The 19,103-nt window shown below is 46.7% G+C and overlaps 1 protein-coding gene across 6 annotated transcripts in view; it reads right to left on the reverse strand.

Moving 5' to 3' along the window:
- FRMD4A (FERM domain containing 4A) overlaps positions 1 to 19,103 on the reverse strand; it is a 267,652-nt gene that overhangs the window by 53,102 nt on the left and 195,447 nt on the right. For all 6 annotated transcript variants that reach the window (XM_032183289.1, XM_032183296.1, XM_032183283.1 and 3 more), the window contains exons 6-8: positions 18,998 to 19,054; positions 16,331 to 16,353; positions 9,780 to 9,863 (exon numbers count right to left, since the gene is read on the reverse strand). In XM_032183289.1, the coding sequence (XP_032039180.1) occupies positions 9,780 to 9,863; positions 16,331 to 16,353; positions 18,998 to 19,054 (164 nt within the window). The remainder of the gene's footprint in view (positions 1 to 9,779; positions 9,864 to 16,330; positions 16,354 to 18,997; positions 19,055 to 19,103) is intronic.

Here is a 19,103-nt window from a genome sequence, read left to right on the forward strand (position 1 = left end):
TTGCTACCATCCATGAATCGGTGTAGAGATAGAGAACTGGCCATTTTTCTCGTTCAGCAATGTCTAAAGCCAGCTGAATGGCTTTCACTTCTGCAAACTGACTCGATTCACCTTCTCCCTCAGCAGCTTCTGCAACTCGTCGCGTAGGACTCCATACAGCAGCCTTCCATCTCCGATGCTTCCCCACAATACGACAGGACCCATCAGTGAACAGGGCATATTTCTTTTCATTCTCTGGCAACTGGTTGTACAGTGGGGCTTCTTCAGCACGACCCACCTCCTCCTCTGATGATATCCCAAAGTATTTGCCTTCTGGCCAGTCCATGATCACTTCCAATATTCCTGGGCGACTGGGGTTTCCTATTCGAGCCCGCTGAGTAATCAGTGCAACCCACTTGCTCCATGTAGCATCAGTTGCATGATGCGTAGAGGGGACCCTTCCCTTGAACATCCAGCCTAGTACCGGTAATCGGGGTGCTAGGAGGAGCTGCGCTTCAGTACCGACCACCTCCGAAGCAGATCGAACTCCTTCATATGCTGCCAATATCTCCTTTTCAGTTGGAGTATAGCGGGCCTCAGATCCTCTGTATCCCCGACTCCAAAACCCCAGAGGCCGACCTCGAGTTTCCCCAGGTTCTTTCTGCCAGAGGCTCCAGGTGGGGCCGTTCTCCCCGGCTGCAGTGTAGAGCACATTCTTTACATCTGGTCCTGTTCGAACTGGCCCAAGGGCTACTGCATGGACTATTTCCTGCTTGATTTGTTCAAAGGCTTGTCGTTGTTCAGGGCCCCATTCAAACTCATTCTTCTTACGAGTTACTTGGTAGAGTGGGTTTACAATCAGACTGTAATTTGGGATGTGCATTCTCCAAAACCCCACAACACCTAGGAAAGTCTGTGTTTCTTTTTTGTTAGTTGGTGGAGACATAGCTGTTATTTTGTTGATCACATCCATTGGGATTTGACGACGTCCATCTTGCCATTTTATTCCTAAAAACTGGATCTCCCGTGCAGGTCCTTTGACTTTATTTTGTTTTATGGCAAAACCGGCTTTCAGAAGGATTTGGACTATTTTCTTCCCTTTCTCGAAAACTTCCTCTGCTGTGTCACCCCACACAATAATGTCATCGATGTACTGCAGGTGTTCAGGAGCTTCCCCCTGCTCTAGTGCAGACTGGATCAGCCCATGGCAAATGGTAGGGCTGTGTTTCCACCCCTGGGGCAGCCTATTCCAGGTATATTGGACTCCCCTCCAAGTGAAGGCAAATTGTGGCCTGCACTCTGCTGCTAGAGGGATGGAGAAAAATGCATTAGCGATATCAATTGTGGCGTACCACTTGGCTGCCTTCGATTCAAGTTCATACTGAAGTTCCAGCATGTCCGGCACTGCAGCACTCAGTGGTGGCGTGACTTCGTTCAGGCCGCGATAGTCCACTGTTAGTCTCCACTCGCCATTAGACTTTCGCACTGGCCATATGGGACTATTGAAAGGTGAATGAGTCTTGCTGATCACTCCTTGGCTCTCCAATTGACGAATTAGCTTATGGATGGGAATCAGGGAGTCTCGGTTGGTGCGATATTGCCGCCGGTGCACAGTTGTGGTAGCAATTGGCACTTGCTGTTCTTCGACCCTCAGCAACCCCACAACAGAAGGGTCCTCTGAGAGACCAGGCAAGGTAGATAATTGTTTAATGCCCTCTGTCTCTAAGGCAGCAATACCAAAAGCCCACCGGAACCCTTTTGGGTCCTTGCAGTATCCTCTTCTAAGATAGTCTATGCCAAGGATACATGGAGCATCCGGACCAGTCACAATGCGGTGCTTTTCCCACTCATTCCCAGTCAGACTCACTTCAGCCTCCAATACAGTCAACTGCTGAGATCCCCCTGTCACTCCACAAATATAGATGGGCTCTGGTCCTTTATAGCTCGATGGCATTATAGTACATTGTGCACCGGTGTCTACTAAAGCCTTATACTTCTGTGCGCGTGATGTGCCAGGCCATCGAATCCACACAGTCCAATAAACTCGATTGTCCCTTTCCTCCCCCTGGCTGGAGGCAGGGCCCCCCTAATCCTGGTCAGAATCTTCCTCGTTTCTGTGTTTGAAGGACTGTCTGCTGGAAGTTGGAGCAGCAAACTTTTCGGAGAATCCCTTTTTCCTGATTGTTTTCTTTTGCAACTCACGTACCCGTGCCTCTAGGGTCGCGGTAGATTTTCCATCCCACTTTCTCATGTCCTCTCCATGGTCTCGTAAGTAAAACCACAGGGTGGCACGGGGTGAGTACCCACCATATCGTCTTCCTTGTGTGGGTGAACGCCTACCCCTGACAGCTGAGACACTGCTTTGTACAGGTGCGAAGGAGAATAATCTCTCTTCAAGTTGGTGAACCTTTTCAGAAAGTTTCTCCCAAGTGTTCTCCTTTGGTCGGTGGGCACTGGTTGGTTCAGGTGGGGAGGACAATAGATTCTCTTCAAGTTGGTGAACCTTTTCAGAAAGTTTCTCCACAGCTGAGACGCAGGCCTGTAAGGAAGAGGAGAGACTTTCTTCGTACTGCCGGAGTTGTTTAGCCGCTTCACCCACTGTGGGTTCCTCATCCTCTTTCCAGGCCATTATTGCCAATGAGCTGGCATATGATGATGGTGCACTCCGTACAAACTTCCGCCACATGGGTCGTGTACACTTGACTTCATCTGGATCTGTGGATGTTTGTTTGAGGTCTGGATCCTCATAAATCACTTCCCGTACGGCTAATTCCCTCAGGTACTGGATTCCCTTCTCCATAGTGGTCCACTTGCCTGGTAGACATAAAATATCTTCCTTGAAGGGATACCTTTCCCTCACAGCTGAGAGGAGACGCCTCCAGAGGCTGGTGGGTCGTGCTCCATCTGCAATTGCTTTGTCAATGCCGGCGTCTCGAGCAAGGGATCCCAGCCGCTTGGCTTCCCTGCCGTCTAATTCCACACAATTGGCTCCAGAGTCCCAGCACCGGAGCAGCCAGGTGACAAGCTGCTCACCTATACAGCGACCAAAATCTTTTCGCACATCTCGTAGCTCGCGCTCGTTTAGGCTTCGGGTAGTTACTGTTGCTCTTTCGGCATCCTCATCTTCCTCCTCCTGAATCCTTGACGGCCCAGCGTCGTCATCATCTTCGTCATCTCTATACTTAGTTTTGGCAGAAGCCTTACCTGGATTGGCAGAAGACTCTCTGCGTTCTAAACGACTTGAATTTCTATACCATATTTTCACCTTCTCTACAGGGGCAGCTTGCACTGCTACTGCTCGTTTCTCTGACTTTGTTACAGGGTCTGCCACAGGGGTTGGAATGCCCTCTGCAGGGTCAACTTGCACTGCTACAGCTCGTTTCTCTGACACGGCCACAGGAGCTGGAGCGGCTACAGGAGCTGGAGCAGTTGCAGGAACCGGAGCTGTAGCGGCTACAGGAGCTGGAGTTGGAGCTGGAGCAGTTGCAGGAGCTGGGACTGGAGCAGCAGTAGGAGCTGGAGCTGGAGCGGCTTCAGGAGCTGGAGCTGGAGCGACTTCAGGAGCTGGGACTGGAGCAGTTGCAGGAACTGGGACTGGAGTAGCGGCCGGAGCTGGAACTGGAGCGACTGCAGGAACTGGGACTGGAGCAGCTGCAGGAGCTGGAGCTGGAGCGGCTTCAGGAGCTGGAGCTGGAGCAGCTTCAGGAGCTGGGACTGGAGCAGTTGCAGGAGCTGGGACTGGAGCGGCTGCAGGAGCTGGGACTGGAGTGGCTGCAGGAGCTGGGACTGGAGTGGCTGCAGGAGCTGGGACTGGAGTGGCTGCAGGAGCTGGGACTGGAGCATCTGCAGAAGCTGGGACTGGAGCATCTGCAGAAGCTGGGACTGGAGCGGCTGCAGAGTCCACCGTAGGGGTCACAGTGGCCGTTGGATCTGTCACGGGACTTGGAGTGGCCGCAGGGTCTGTCACTAAGTTGATAGCAGTATCCATGGCAGCTCGATAGGCGTAAGCCAGGCCCCAGCATGTTACAATGATTTGTGTTACTTTGGAACTTCCCGAATCGCGACACCTTTTATTCAAGCATTCTGCCAGTTTTTGAGGATTTTGCACTTGTTCAGGGGTGAATTTCCAAAACACTGGGGGTGCCAACTGGTCTAGATGCCTGCCCATATCCTCCCATACTCCCTGCCACCCACAACTATACTGCCTCCGGGCAGATCTCCGGATGAGCTTCCTAAGTAGTTGTTTAACTTTAAGCAGAACCTGAAGTGCATTCAGGAGGCAGAACAACAGGACTATGCTGGTCTGAGTATCCCAAGGATATTCAATATCTTGGAGAGCTATTGTAATAAACTCGGAGGATAAGAGGGTGGTGAAGGAGGAAGGGAGAGTGATCAAGGAGGGTACAGGGGTGGTGAAGGAGAAAGGGAGAGTGATCAAGTAAGAAAAATTATCTTCCCCTTTCCCCTCCACAGATTGACTCCCTAATGAAAAAAGGCAACAGATACAATTGCTAATAGTTTCCAAAATACAGTTTCCAAAGTATAGAATCGAAGATGTTACTGAGTACAAATACCAGGTTAGAGTCATGGCCAGATATTTCATCATCTCATAAGCCACTGATACAACACACAGTACCATAATGGTCTGAAACCAGGGCCCGGAGAGGATAAACAACATGACAGAGAGCACATACGGAAAATAACGTGCTATAATACTCAATTTGGAAAACAGGCGCAGCACAGTTGAGATTAAAGCAATCATCATTATGACAAGTGACTATTAAGCAGGTCTAATACTTATACCAATTTTAGTTTAACACACTCTGGTCAGATCTGCCGTTATCTCAACCTTTCGAGCCCCACGTTGGGCGCCAAAAAGACTGTCGTGGTTTAACCCGGCTGGCAGCTAAACACCACGCAGCCGTTCGCTCACCCTCCCCCCTCCCTCTCTGGGACGGGGGAGAGAAATGGAAAGTGAAGCCCGTGAGTTGAGATAAAGACAGTTTAATAAGACAGGAAAATAATAATAATAATAATAATAATGATGATACAATGGTGATAATACGAAAGTAATAATAGTATGTACAAACAAGTGATGCACAATGCAATTGCTCACCACCCGCTGACCGATGCCCAGCCTAACCCCGAGCAGTCCGGCCCCCTCCCCCCGGCTAGCCACCCCTATATATTGTTTAGCATGACGTCAGATGGTATGGAATACCCCTTTGGCTAGTTTGGGTCACCTGTCCTGGGTCTGTCCCCTCCCAGCTCTTACTGCACCCCCCAGCCTGCCCGTTGGCAGGACAGAGCAAAGGCTGAGATGTCCTTGGCTTAGTATAAGCACTGCTCTGCAACAATTAAAGCATCGGGGTGTTATCAGCACTCTTCTCATTCTAAGCCAAAACACAGCATTCCACCAGCTACTAGGAAGAAAATTAATTCTGTGCTAACTGAAACCAGGACAGAAGTATAGGGACGTCAATTAATGGCCCATTTCCTTCAAAAGGATAGACTGGATGTCAGGGAGCCCTCCTGAGCAGCTCCCTGAGCAGAATTATGTTCTCAAACCATACCAAAAGACGTGGGATAGTCCAGACTCTTCTGTTTCCCTACAGAAATACAGGCAACACTCCCTGTGCCTCCACTGCCCTGTTGGGATACTGATGATGTTCCTTTCTGCTGCATAATGTTTTGAGGTCTACAGGTGCTAAATGCCAGATGAGCATTATTCTCATTTCTACTTTCTTCTGGACAATAAATGAATAAATAAATAAAATAAAGCCTGAACTATCAACTGGGGCATGAATATGGGGATATACTGCCTCTCACCTTTCTATAGCACTGAGTTAGTCCCATTGGGAAGAAAGAATGGGGTGCTCCAGAGCACAATTCACACAGTCTGTTTGGATGGGAGGGGGTTATTATTATCATCACTTCTCCCCACTGACAGTAAAGGGCCCATTGTTGAGCTGGAGACGTCTGCACCGAAGAAATGTTCGTGCTCAGATGAATCCCACCCTAGCTGCCCGCCAGACGCTCCTCAGATAGTTCCTTGGGCTCCTTTTTCATCCCCGCAGCCCTGTGCAAGGACGATCGTGCAGTCCGGAGGTCACTTTCTGCCTCCAGCTCTGGGGTGGAGGGGCAAACCCAGCATGTGCCAGGGAAAACAAGCAAAGTCATTCACGGGTCAGAACAGAGCATTAACAGAGCTTATAAGACCTTCTCCTCTATCGTTTCAGCTGCTCATCTCCAAGCAGCTGCCGTGCTGCTATTGACAGCTGGGAGAGAGCTGGGAGGCTGCCTGGACCACCAGCTGATATCTCCTCCTGCCCAGCTCTGGCTGGTTGCTGTGCCAGAGACACAGAAACTCATTCAGAGCTCATGTGGAGGCATGGGGGAGGCGGGAGCACTACTGTCTGCTTGTCAGCTCATAAAACGTTCCCCCCCGAGCTCCGAAAATTAATACTTGGATGATATCCTGCAGCAGATAACTCTGATAAAGATATTTAGAACTACCAACAAATCCCTTCTGTCCCAGCAGCCTACAGAACTGGGCAGCAGGAAATCTGCAAGCAAATGCAGGGCCAGAGTTTCTTATCACCAGATCCAGTTTTTCAAAGGTATTCGCTTCTCCCCTCTCTCCTCAGCACATTGAGCTGTTTATTTTAAACATTGCTGTACCTTACTGTTACTCTGTCTGCAACCTGATTTGTCCATTTTGATGATATTCTCAAACTTACTTACAATATCTCTGTTTGCAATGATTTGTGCAGTCAGATACGGCCCCACTGAACCCAGCAGAGCATTTCTTGGGCCAGTGGGACCAAGAGGATGATCAGAGCCTGGGGTCTGTATTGTACAAGAGGAACTCATGATTTCCAGTTGATATTTTCAGTGTTAGATTTTTTGGGAATGCTGATGGTTGCTAAAAACAAGTTTGCACTCAGTCTGTTGGGAGCCAGAAGTCTGGCTTCCCCCTGCTTAGTTGAAAATCCACTTCTAGCATCCACTTTTGTGCCATCATCTCTGCTCTTGTGTTCTTACTGGCAGTTTGGTACTGAGCTGGCTTGCTGGGGAGGATCTGGATTGAGATAAAATGCAATGAAAATGGCTGCAAAGGAGCACTGGGAGCTAACACACTTTCTAAACATTCTCTCCAGTCTCACCGTGACTAGTTTTGCATCTAAAATAATAAATCCTGTGAGCTCTTTCCACGCATGGGCAAGAGAAATCAAAACTCAGGGCCTCAGTTCCTGGACTGTGTGGGAGGACCAGAAGCTCAGCTTTCATTTAAAAGTAAAACAACAACAAAAAAAAAGAAACCACCCTTCTTGCTTCAATCAGCGATGCTATGGAGACGCTTGAGAACAAGCTGTGGAACTGATTCGTCTTAATCTACAGAGAGCTGGAAACAGCAACTCCGTGCCACACAAATTACAGCCTTCATCTTTGTTGTGATGTCTGCAAATCCCCAAGGAGAGGTTACAGTGGTGAGGCCTGCAGCAAGGGTGTGTAACCTGCAGACTCCAGGAGGGAGGAGCTGGGGGCCACAGGCTGTCTTCCTCCAGACCTCACTGCAGTGAAGAGTCCAGGACTCATCCTGCTGCTCTTATTACACTCGATAGGAGCAACAGGTGATGCTTTTTCATGGTGTGACAGAAATGACATTATTTCTTGCAGTTCTAGGCCAGTAACTTGCTGAAAGTATTGCAGTATCTACCTGAACATCTGTATTATCACTTCTTGGTCCATTTCAGACAATTTTTTGATGCAGTTGTAAATACAGTACAGGGTTCTTTGGTAGGTTTGTTTTAAACTAGAACAATCAGTTGTCCAACCCTTGACATTTTAAATGCTCCTTTCTGGAGCTGGAAATTCACTTGCTATTGCTTTGTCCTAATACTGAAGAACTGGAGCATAAAACTGCATATAGAAAGGGACAGGATAAAATCTGTATCTGGTATGCAATCTGTGTGAGATGCAAAAGAGAAGGGATAGGGTAACTACGTTTTTTAAAACGTTGTCCTCTTAGATCACTGAAGTTTGAGCTTTTTGTCTGGTTCACCAGCAGTCTCTTCTTGAGAGCATTCAGCATTTCAGGAGGGTGTTTATGAAAAAGCCCCCATTAAAAAATAATGAGCTACTGGCACATAACAGCTCCCTGCGACCTGGCCACTGAAGTGAAATCACAAGGGAGTCACAGGACTGTAGCCACTGGTTTTATTACCCCCTTGGAGACAGCCAGCTTCCCAACCTGCGACCTGCTCTGAGTCACAGGGGAACTCCCCCAGAATTAAGCTGCTAGAAGTGCTGTAGCCCGTGTATAACCACGAATACTCACATGCTGAGCATGAGGCTTTCACATGGCTCTTCTTGCTCCAGGTTGCCCAAACCGAAGGAGGGGATGGAGGCAGTCCCAGACCTCGCTGGGATTTCCCAGCAGAAGCCTCTAACGTAAATGTTCTGACTAACTCCTGCTGACAGCGGGGGCAGACACGTCCTGATGGGCAGACGGAGCCTCACAGGCTGCCTGGGTTTTTGCTGCTTTCCTGTATACAGATGTTATCACAGGCAGCCTAAATAAAGCCTCTGTGGGCACTTTATTAAGACCTCACTCTGTGTCAGTGCTGGAGAGTCTGATTTGCCTTCTTCCCTGTCCATGGCTCCTCTGGTGGTGGCTTTTAGCTTGAGCTACCTGCCTGTCAGTCAGACCAGGCCACAGATGTGGCTGGAAATGGACTGGTTTTTAATTTGTTTGTGATTCAGGAAGTATTATTAGTGAAAAAATGAAGGAGATGCTCGAAAGAGGGAGATCATTCTGCCTCCAGACTGTGGTGATCCACATCTTTTGTATAAATGTCCCTAACCTCAGCCTGGGACTCTGGCTGTCTCCTGATGTGCTCAGAAGATGATTGGGACCTCACAGACTGGTTTGTCTGTGGCCTGACACTAGGTACAGCTGTCTGCTGTTGTAGCCATGCTATGAAAAGTGAACGGACTTCCTGGCAAAGTAAGAACTGAACTCTTCCCCTGCCATCCTCAGATTACCAAGATGCAGGAATTAAAAGAGGAGCTGATAAAGAAGTTCACTCCCACCCTCAGGCTCAGAGCCTAATGCTTTAAAGACAAACATGAAAGGGGAACAAACAGAAAAATCAAGTGAAAGCATCTCCCTCTTAATGAAGAGTGTTTCCCCAAATTCTTTCCTATTTGCACAGATAAAAGGGCTGGGCGGGGTGGTACAGAAGCTATCTGTGGGGCACACCAAACTTAATTATGGCCTTTCTCCTACCCTGCATTCTATTCTCAGTGCAATAAAAACTAAAGTTACAAGGCTCTACCTCTGACCATCACCTAGGTCACTAAGAGGAGGAATAATTTCCTTTTCGTTCAGCTGTGCCACACAGAAAGGGCTTGCAAGATGAAGCTCAGTCACTCAAAACCAATAAAGAGCAGAGCAAAACATTGACATGACAAGCTATGGTCACGCTTTCTTTGGACAGATATAAAGTGCAGGAAAAGGGAACGGCACATTAGGTCCCCTGCTTTCCTTTTGCATGCTTACGGTGAATCTTCTGGCCAGGCATTAGGGCAGACATTTGGCACATGGGGAAACCGAGGCTCAGGGTGATAGATTGACGTGGGCTGAATCACACGGTGAGTTGGTGGCAGAGCCAGAGCTAGGAGATGGGAATCCCTGCATCCCTGCTTCACCCTCAGATCACTAATTGCTGTAGCCAGGCCCTGGATGAGACACTCCAAAGCAGTGATATGTTAAACAAAACAGAGTGATACGTTACCAGTAAGCAAGGGAAGGATGCTCCTTCAGCGCCGGTGTTGGAAGGGCTGGCAGCTTCTTTAATTCATTCCTTACAACTTCATTGCTGAAAGAGAGTTCAAAAGGAGGATCAGGCTACAAGAAAACAACCACAATATTTGATATGACCTGACCTAGCTGGCAGGCTGCTGCAGCTCTACATCTGTTCCTCCTTAACAAAAAGCAATGGGGTTTCCTTTCTCTTCTCTCTTTATTTGTTTTATGGCAGACCAGTTAACTTTTCCCTCTATTATCAGAATTGGAGAGAAGCTGTCCCAGATGGTTAAGCTGAAGCTCTGGGCTCACTAGTCACCATGTCACAATGCGTTGAGCAGGGTTCAACACGTTCACATAGAGAAAAGAATAAGGGGAAGAGAAAAAAAAAAAAAAAAAAGAGATGCTTTCAGCTGCAGAAAAGCACCTTTCTTTAATGCCTACAACCTGCTGCAAAAAGTAATGATTTGCTTTATTAGCATCAAAGGTTGCTCTTAGCCTCTTGCCCCAGGGAACTGGCCTTTGCACAATGTCTTCACTGATGAGGTTCCAGCTTGAATTTATGTCCTGCTCCGCAAAACCCTTCGTTCTTCTCCGTGCAATCTCCAGTGATGGCTCCAGCCAGCTGGAGCAGCATAACTGCATGAAATAACTCCATGAGCTGGGAAAGCTCACGGTGTGGCGAGGCAGATTTCATGGTGGGCAGATCCCCACAGATGAAATTAAACCATGGGGTTTTCTCCTAGAGGTCCAAGATGCCTCCCTTCCCACTTACAAACACACACGGTATTGTGAACACACGACAAAAAGTCCCTCAAAGTCCTGGGAAGGAAAGCAGTGCTGTTGCTGCTTTTAAAATCTTAGAAATGGAAACCAAGAGGGACAGGCAGGACACTGAGGATTGCCCAAGAACTAATATTTATTGGCTAACTTCTCAATAGCAGGTTTTTTTTTTTTTTTCTACCTTCTTGCATCCTGCCCCATTAGAGACTCCAAGAGTCCCGGGACATCGTCCTGAGCTTTGTTCTGGTCCCTGGGCCAGGCTGTGATGGCTCGCAGAGCTACGGCGCTGCCTCGGCTGTAAATTCCTTCCCGCAGCATTTCTCCATTGGCACAGCCCAGCAGCAGGCTCTGCCTGAGACCTCGGTGGGGCTGCCTTAACCGGAGTTTGCAGGTTAATTGCTAGGTTGAGCCATAGGGTAAAGCACTAACATAAATCCCGGATTCGCTATTTTGGGGATGCCTACAAGCATTGGTTATCATGGGAGCTCCCTGACAAGCAATTCAGTGGTTTTAAAGCAGGACCAGACCTTCCAGTCCAAGACAAATCTACGACAGAGATGCCCAAGTATCAATCAGACTCGAATTTTGCAGTGTCTGAAGACCCACTCCTGCCTAAATCTCACGGTCAGTTGATCATCAGATCCTCCTTTGTACGTGCAAACGCTCAAAAACCACTCCGATGTTTCCTTCCACGGCAGGTAAATATCTGCACAAGTCTGAACACGAAGCTGCTCTGCTCCACGTTATCTGCTGATCTGGCCACTCTGCTCCGTGGTTGACAGCCCAGAAAACAAGCTGCTGCTGTTTACAGAGTTCGCAGGATCTGCTCAGAGACATCCCCATGGCGTGTACATACTCAGCTCCTATCGATTTTTTTTTTGATGTTATGAAAGAAACTGGAAGAAAAAAAAAATACAGAAAAAAAAAAAAAAGCCAGAACAACTGGAGCACAAGCAGCGGTCCCCACCCTCAAGTGAAGACTTTCTGAGGCTGGTTTCTCACAGAAGGAAGTTGAGAAACTTCCAAGACTTTTCTGGGAAGACAGGGAGGAATTTCCAAACAGGGGCTTTCTGAGCCCAGACAACTGTCAAGTAGGACGATTAGCGGTGACGAACTATCTCGGAGAGGCTGGGAAAAAGCCTGAACCAGCGCAGGCTCCTGTGAAAGCAAGGGCTAACACCACTCAGCTCCCTCTTCTCTGCCAGGGAGGAGCAAAGCTTGCACAGCAATAAAAATAAGTCTTCAAAAAATCAGATGAAAAGACACACTTAGTGATGCTGTCAGATGGGATCGGTATTTCTGATAGAAAACGCCATAAAGGTGCCTCACCACTTCAAAGGGTCAAACGCGTTTCAGGTAATCACTTCCGGGAACAAAAAGGCATTTCGTGCCCTGCTCCATATATTCACCGAGGCTTCTGGCAAGAGTTGTCTCCAGCCAAAAGAATTTAGGCTCCCCAAAGGATGGCAAATCAAACCGAAGGAAAAAACTAAGGACTAATGTTGTGTTTAACCGGTGGCCAGGGGGTCACTTTCCCTTTGGCTCCTTTGAAAACACCAAAGTCCTTCATTTCTAAAGTGTTCCCGGTGGAATTACAAATGGTTTCCTACTTACTGCCTTTCCCACTCTTCCAGTGAAATATCTCAGTGTGTTTATTTTATGACTGTCTTTAGAAAGTGTTTAACCCTGTCACTTGTGTTGCATTTGTTTTCTGAGGTGTCCACCCCCAGGGCTGGTATATATGGAAGGGTGCTTTTAATGCAGATTTGTTAATGTAAAGGGTAAAAAGCTCCAACCACGCTTTCTCCGTGTCCTCCAGACCACTTCAATCCTGCACGATGGTGGAAATTATTAAAAAGACTGAATAGCAATATGAAAAGTGAACCGGGAAAGCCATCTGCGTGTGATCCTGAATGCTAGTTAGCCATCCAGAAATCGGGCTGGCTGGCTGGAGAGTGGGCCTCGAAAACAGGTCCTTTCTGCCCTCGTTATTTCCTAGTTTGCTGGGAGATGACTTGGAGCTGAATTGAAATGTTGAACATTATTTAACTGGAGGAAATGCAGCAATGAGGGCCTGCCTGAAGAGCTAGCTGCAATATTTCAGGATTTTCTTTGATTTAGATCCCCAGCTTTTCTAAGCTAGATCCTCAACTTTTAAGACCAATGTTGGCATGGGTTTCCCAAAGGTTTTGGTCAACATCAGACTGGCTTCTGAAGCCGGTAGGATTAATCACGGGGGGAAATCTCAACAGCAATATGCCATGCCCCATTCCCAAATAAGCCAGAGCACCAGTTTCCTTCCTCTTTGTAGGCCTGAAGAGGGTCACACCTTTAGGATTTACATTCCTCTAAAGAAATGAAACTTGAAACTGCCTTTTGTCCACCAACCAAGTGTGACTCGGCCTCCCAATGACAGACAATAGTAGCTTGGGTTAACAGCCTCTATATCAGTTTGCAGGATACCAATTCAGGAGCTTTACACAGGTGATCCCGTGGCCTTGAAGTCCAAGTTTTTATAACTAATAACAAAAAGCACAGAGCAAATCTTACAGGTATTGTTTGAGCTGAGAATCAGCCGAAGGGGGATACCTGATAGTCCTAAACGAAGTGATATGTACCCGATTAAATGTAAAAATGCTTCAGTCTTGTTAGCTGAAGCATTTGGGGAGTCTTAAATAAAGTGAAAACCTTTCTCTGTCACTGCAGAGGACTGGAAACTTCTCAAGGAGAATAACTTTTTACTTTAAAACCTTGCTCAGCTCAAGTTCTGCCTCAATCTTTATCAACTCAGAGATGCTCCCTCTGCACAAACCTGCTGAAACCCGGAGCTAGGCCAGGCCACTTACACCCAGCACTGCGAACTGCTCGGCTGAGGTCACCTAAAAACGTTCAGGATCTCAGGGTTTCTGATGGATTCAGTTCTGAAATGAAACACATGTACGAGATGGAAAAATACTTAGTCAAACTGTGCACTGTAGAGGCCAAACTGATCTGTCAGGGCTGCTGTGGTATCTTAATTCAAGATAGATCAGGGTGGTGCAGGCTGTGTGCTCTCCAGGTCTCCCAAACAGCCACTGGGGCTTTTCAGCAGTTCTTTTCTAGATCCAGGCCAAAGAGAAACTCGCAGTTGCACAGGTCATAAATCGGGTGGTGGCAGCAGACAGCACAGGTGTGGAAATCTGCAGTCTGCATTCCAAGCATGTAACTCTGCTGAATGAACTTTTTTTTTTTTTTTTCTCCAAAAAGCGGGAGTTCAGGAGTTCAGCCTTCGCGCAACACGCGCTGCCACGAACGAGCTGCTGTCTCTGAATCTCAGCAGCGAGGCATTCCCAGCTGCAGTGCTCCCCTGTCTCAAGGAGCAGCCAGTTCCATCCCCAACAACATTTCAGCAGCAGCTAACTGCAGGCGTTGAAGCCAGCGTCAGTCCTGCGAGCAGCCAGCCCATATGTCTCCAGCTGCAGTTCCTCTTGCTGGCCCCAGGTTCCTCTCAGATTTTGTACTCCTGATATGAACGAGCACAAGTCTCAGTGGGCAAGTCTTGACCGCAGTGACCTCACGGTGACTCCGGTAGCTCCTGGATCTCACCCAGCACGTAAAGCTCTGTCAGTACATGTTACAGGGGAGGCACTGGACAGACATCCCTGGAGATGCTAAGTCTGCTCCTACAATGTGGTCGTGGAACAGAATTATAGAACATCTGGAGTTGGAAGGGATCCACAAGGATCGTCCAGTCCCACTCCTGGCTCTACACAGGACCGCCCAAAAATCAGCCCATGTGTCTGGGAGCAGTGTCCAAATGCTCCTTGAACTCCAGCAGGCTCAGTGCCACGACCACTGCCCTGGGGAGCCTGTCCCAGTCCCTGACACCCTCTCAGTGATGAAATGTCTCCTGATATCTGATCTGAACCTCAGGAGAGGATTCTTCATCCTTCCTCCAAGAAGAGGCTTTAAACCCCATTAATGTGGCAGATTGCTTCGCCTCCAGACCCTGTTTATAAGTTAAGATCCCTGGCATTGTCAGCAAGTTGTTATTACAACAGCACTTCTCTGCTTGCCTTGGCCATAAGAATTCCCCTTTTCACTAAAAACCTTTGAGATGCACAGGTGAAAAGCAATAAAAGCTAACTTTTAATGGTGGTGGTGATGGCTAACACACCAGCATGGAGGAAGCAGTTAATAGCATGTGTTGTGGTATCTTCTGTGCTCTCAGGGCAATGCACTTTGATAAACTAAACCATTCCTTTTACAAGGGGCAACAAAGATGGATGCTTTCCACTGGCTATTTCTACTTCAGGTCTGGAAAGAGATAAATGAAAATAAAAAGTCCTCTCAGTCCTTTTACCTCAGCCATCCAACTGATTCCTTTCTGTAGTGAGGTTGGTAGTCTGACCATACACATTGTGGGTGTGTTTTTATCACATCCAAGTTATTCTGAGAAGCTTAAAACATTTTTCCTCCTAGCAAAAGCAACGGAAGCTGTGGTTTATCATAGATCTGAGCAGCACAGATTCGGTCCAGCTCTTCTGGGCTGAGCGTGTGCATAGAAAACCACACAGAAAAGGAAAAGAACCACGTGTACTGCAGTGCTCCCCACCTGCTGATAACTGAGTTATTTAAAATTGGATGGAACTGAAAGACGAAGCAAGATTGTGCTTGCGCTTCTGTGGTCAGACGCATGTCAGGATTTTGTGAGTTCATTAAGGTTCTGGGAAAAGATAAGGCGGGATTTTAAACTTCCTCTTTAGCAAGGGTTGTGTTATGTCATCTCAGATTCCACGATGCACAGGCAATATTTGCAATCCCTTTTCACTGATTTGTCCTCATTTCAGTGGGCTGTAAGTCCCAGTTCACTGCAAGATGGGACCTTATGTTTATCCCACCAGTGTGTTATTCACAGTCTTCAGTGTGACCAAAAAAGATTCCTCTTCAGGATCATCTGGCAATCAGACTCACATTTTTTTTCTTCCTATTCACAATATTTTTTGGGGTTTTGTTTTGTTTTGTTTTTCCTCTGAAACCAACTTCAGTGATATTGTGGTCTCCCAGCTGCACTCAGTTTTAGGTCAGCAAAATTAATATATGGAATAATGATATATGTGAAGTGCTTAGCACAGACGGTTGTCCCAGGCTTCGGACGAGGAACTTTCATATTTCTCACATGTGGCATCAAACAGCCATCTGACCTTTGGGTGCTACTAATGCAGAGCTGACAAACATTGTCAACTTGAATGAAAATTCTTGGGCATTTCATTAATAGTCCCCCGAAACACCAACCACACTCACCTCTTTGAATATCTTACAGCACTTCTAAAGATTTGGATGAAGGGATGGCAGAAGTTATTTAAATTTAAATTTAGAAGTCATTTAAATTCTGATTTTGAGGACCGAGTCCAAATTCAAGCTGAAATATCAATTAGTGATGGAATTTTAATGTTACCCCTGGCTAGATCTGTGATATACCAGTGATTGCAGAGTCATTTCCTTAGTAATTTCCTTCTGAAGACTAGTCTATTTCCTGAACTTCGTAGGCATATAAAGAGACTTGTCAACAAAGACGCAAACAATGCTGTTTGCAAGGCCATGGTCTGGTCAAAGGCTGTGTTTTGTGAAGAAATGGTTTAAGGAAACCCAATGTCTATGCTGGCGATGCATTCCTGTTGCTACACACCTACAGCTCAGTCACATCACTCACACGGTGATTTCATCAGATTCATTCCCACAACACACAACGACAGAAAAACTTTTAAGGTCACCTACCTTGAAAAATCTCCCTTTGCCTCCTGCAAAATGAGGGATACAAATAAGTTAAGTCATCAAAAATAAGAAAAAAAAAAAAAAAGAAGGAAAAAAGAAAACTACTGTTCAAGTTTTTCCATTTGCAAAATTCATTTAGCAGCAATTTCCTGTTGTAACTGACTCCTTATGTATTTTCTGGAACCAGTCTCTGCTGTCAAGTGCCATGCCACATGTGGTGAGCTGGTTAGATTAACAAGCAAAGGGTTTGCCTAATACAGTGGACAAATGAGTCCTCATCCTGCTGGTGGATACCCAAGAAGCCACAGGAAATAATGCTAGTAAATAAGTAATTATTTTGGTCAACACGGATGATGTATTACTAGAAGATCTCTGAAGTCTCGGTGGTTTTGAGAACTGAGAACCCCCTGACTCTTTTTAAAAGTAGTCTTGGCATTTCCTATTAAGCAGATTTTCAGAAAGCTCCCTCTCAATTTTCAAGGGGATGCAAGACTCAAGATTCCCTAACTCCTTGCTGGGTGTTTGGGGGAGTATTTAGCTCCTTTATCTAGATATTTTTTATTAGAATTACAGCCTGATGCTAAAGGGTTGGGTCATGTTCCACTTCAATAGTTAGATCAGTATCTGTCTTATTGGCTATCTGGCACACCCTCAAAACCTAGTGAGCTCCCTCTTCAATAAATGTAATACACCTTTTGCATTTTCCATGGACCTTATACATTTCATATGAAATATGTTAAGCATCTAATTTGCTGACAGCTACACACAAAGCGTAGTGCAGTAATGTACTTGGGGACTAGTCAGTGATGGAATTTCTGCAGTGAGGGAGTTTCCGCTGCCAAGAGGACCGAGTTTTGCATTCAGGTTTTGTACATCCACCCGCAAAACCTGTCAGCCCATGTCCAGTGGTGCTGCAGTCCTGAGGCTGGGGTAAAGTTCAGAGCTTTGGTGGTACTTTAATTTGTTCTGGTACCACAACAATTTGAAATAAGGCTGCACTTGAGTTCTGACGGTCCTTTAGTATCTTCCCATCTCCCTCTAAGCAAACTGAAGGGCAGACAAGCTCTCCTGTGGTTCATAGGAAGGAATCCTTGAACGTATCATGATTATAGTACAACACTGAGTAAAAACCAAAGGATATGCCCTGGCCCGCACAGGGATGGGCATACTGAATTCAGAAAACAATTTTGGAGGGTAGATTCTCCATACTTCAGCCCTTTGACCTAAATGCTGCAGTGAGGAGTAAGACCAAACACTGTGTGATCCACCTTGTTTTGCAGGGATCCCGTCACAAACACGGGCTGTAGTAATTTCTGGTTACAGCCAGCAGAGGTGTGGCTTGTTTTGGACTGTTTTCATGAAGTTACACATCAAACTACTACAGGAATACACGCAACATCCTGTGTTTGTGAGGAGAAACAATGGCAGCAGCAAGGGTTACAGCGGCAGATCTGGCTCTGGGCGTACAATTACTAAGCGCTCACGTTATTCATTAGGGTGAGCAGACAATAGATTCATAACCCTATTGCTGCTTCTCACAATAAGCCTGTTGTTTGATGTCTATTCCCCCAACAGCCAGTATGCAATTGCTGTAATGTGCTTTTAATTGAGTCCCCCGTCCTGACTCTCTCGCTCCATTTTTGTCACATAAAATGATCTTAATGAAGATTCAAATCCCTACGCATTAATTGCTTCCTTTAACACGAAAGTGCCATGGAAGTGCAAAGTGTTGTTATTTATTAGTGCCGTCTGGTGAGGTGCCTCGTCTGCTTACATGGAGCCACACAGCTTCAGGCTGATGGGAAAAAAACATAAAATCTACACAAAGAAAGGGGAACAAGAATCATCTGACAATTATTTCTGAGCTGCTCCCACAGCCATGCTCATAAATGTGATCTTTCACTAAAAAAAATCCCCACCTCCACTATCCTGAGAAGGTTCCTCTTTGTGAACCAGATATATACCAAACCCCGCTGGTAACTCGTTCTCTGACCCTTCCCCTCTTCCTGAAGAGGGAAACGCAAAGATAATATTTGTTTCTGGAGGAGTGTTTTTGGAAAATCTTTAAGCCCTCCTGCCCACGCTGGAAAATACAGACAGTTGTATGTACGTAAGGTTACGGGGATCATCAGAGGGACAAATTTCACTGGGAAAACAAATGCAGCTAAAGTCAGTGGAGTGAAGTCTACCCACTGGATACAGATTTCACCCAGGAATCTCATTCCTCACTTAGATTTTCTCAGACTTTGCATCATACCCCAAGGGTTGTGGTGGTCCATGTTAACACAGCATAATATGTATTTATGTGAGCAAAGTGCTGGGCAGCAGCATCTGCTTCACATGTGGAGTGTTCTGGTTCGAGAGCCTTCTGTACTGATTTTGTGTTGGTATAATTGATGGAAAAGCTGTGTAAAGATGACTTTCACAGCTGATCTGCTGAAAAGTCTTTAAGTCTTAAGGTTGTTCTCAATGCACACCTGTCAGGAGCTGAGGGCTGCATGCATCCAAATCTCAGCCACACGGAGGAATCTCCCCTTTTGGTTCACAGGGACTCTGAGACTCCTGAAAGTTGGGGAGTCTCCGTGCTTCTGTCCAGCCATTCTGGATGTTACAAGTCAAAAGACTCAATGCACATGAGGAAGCATCAAGCAAGAGAAGGCTGGTGCTTACCTGCAAGATGTAGGCAGCTAGTTCAAACACCACTTCACTGTCAACCTCGATGAGTTCCTTGAAGGGTGAAGAAAACAAAAAAAAAGAGAGTTCAGTGAGTCTGAGC

The sequence above is a fragment of the Aythya fuligula genome, chromosome 1 (genome assembly GCF_009819795.1).
Source record: "Aythya fuligula isolate bAytFul2 chromosome 1, bAytFul2.pri, whole genome shotgun sequence".
NCBI lineage: Eukaryota > Metazoa > Chordata > Aves > Anseriformes > Anatidae > Aythya > Aythya fuligula.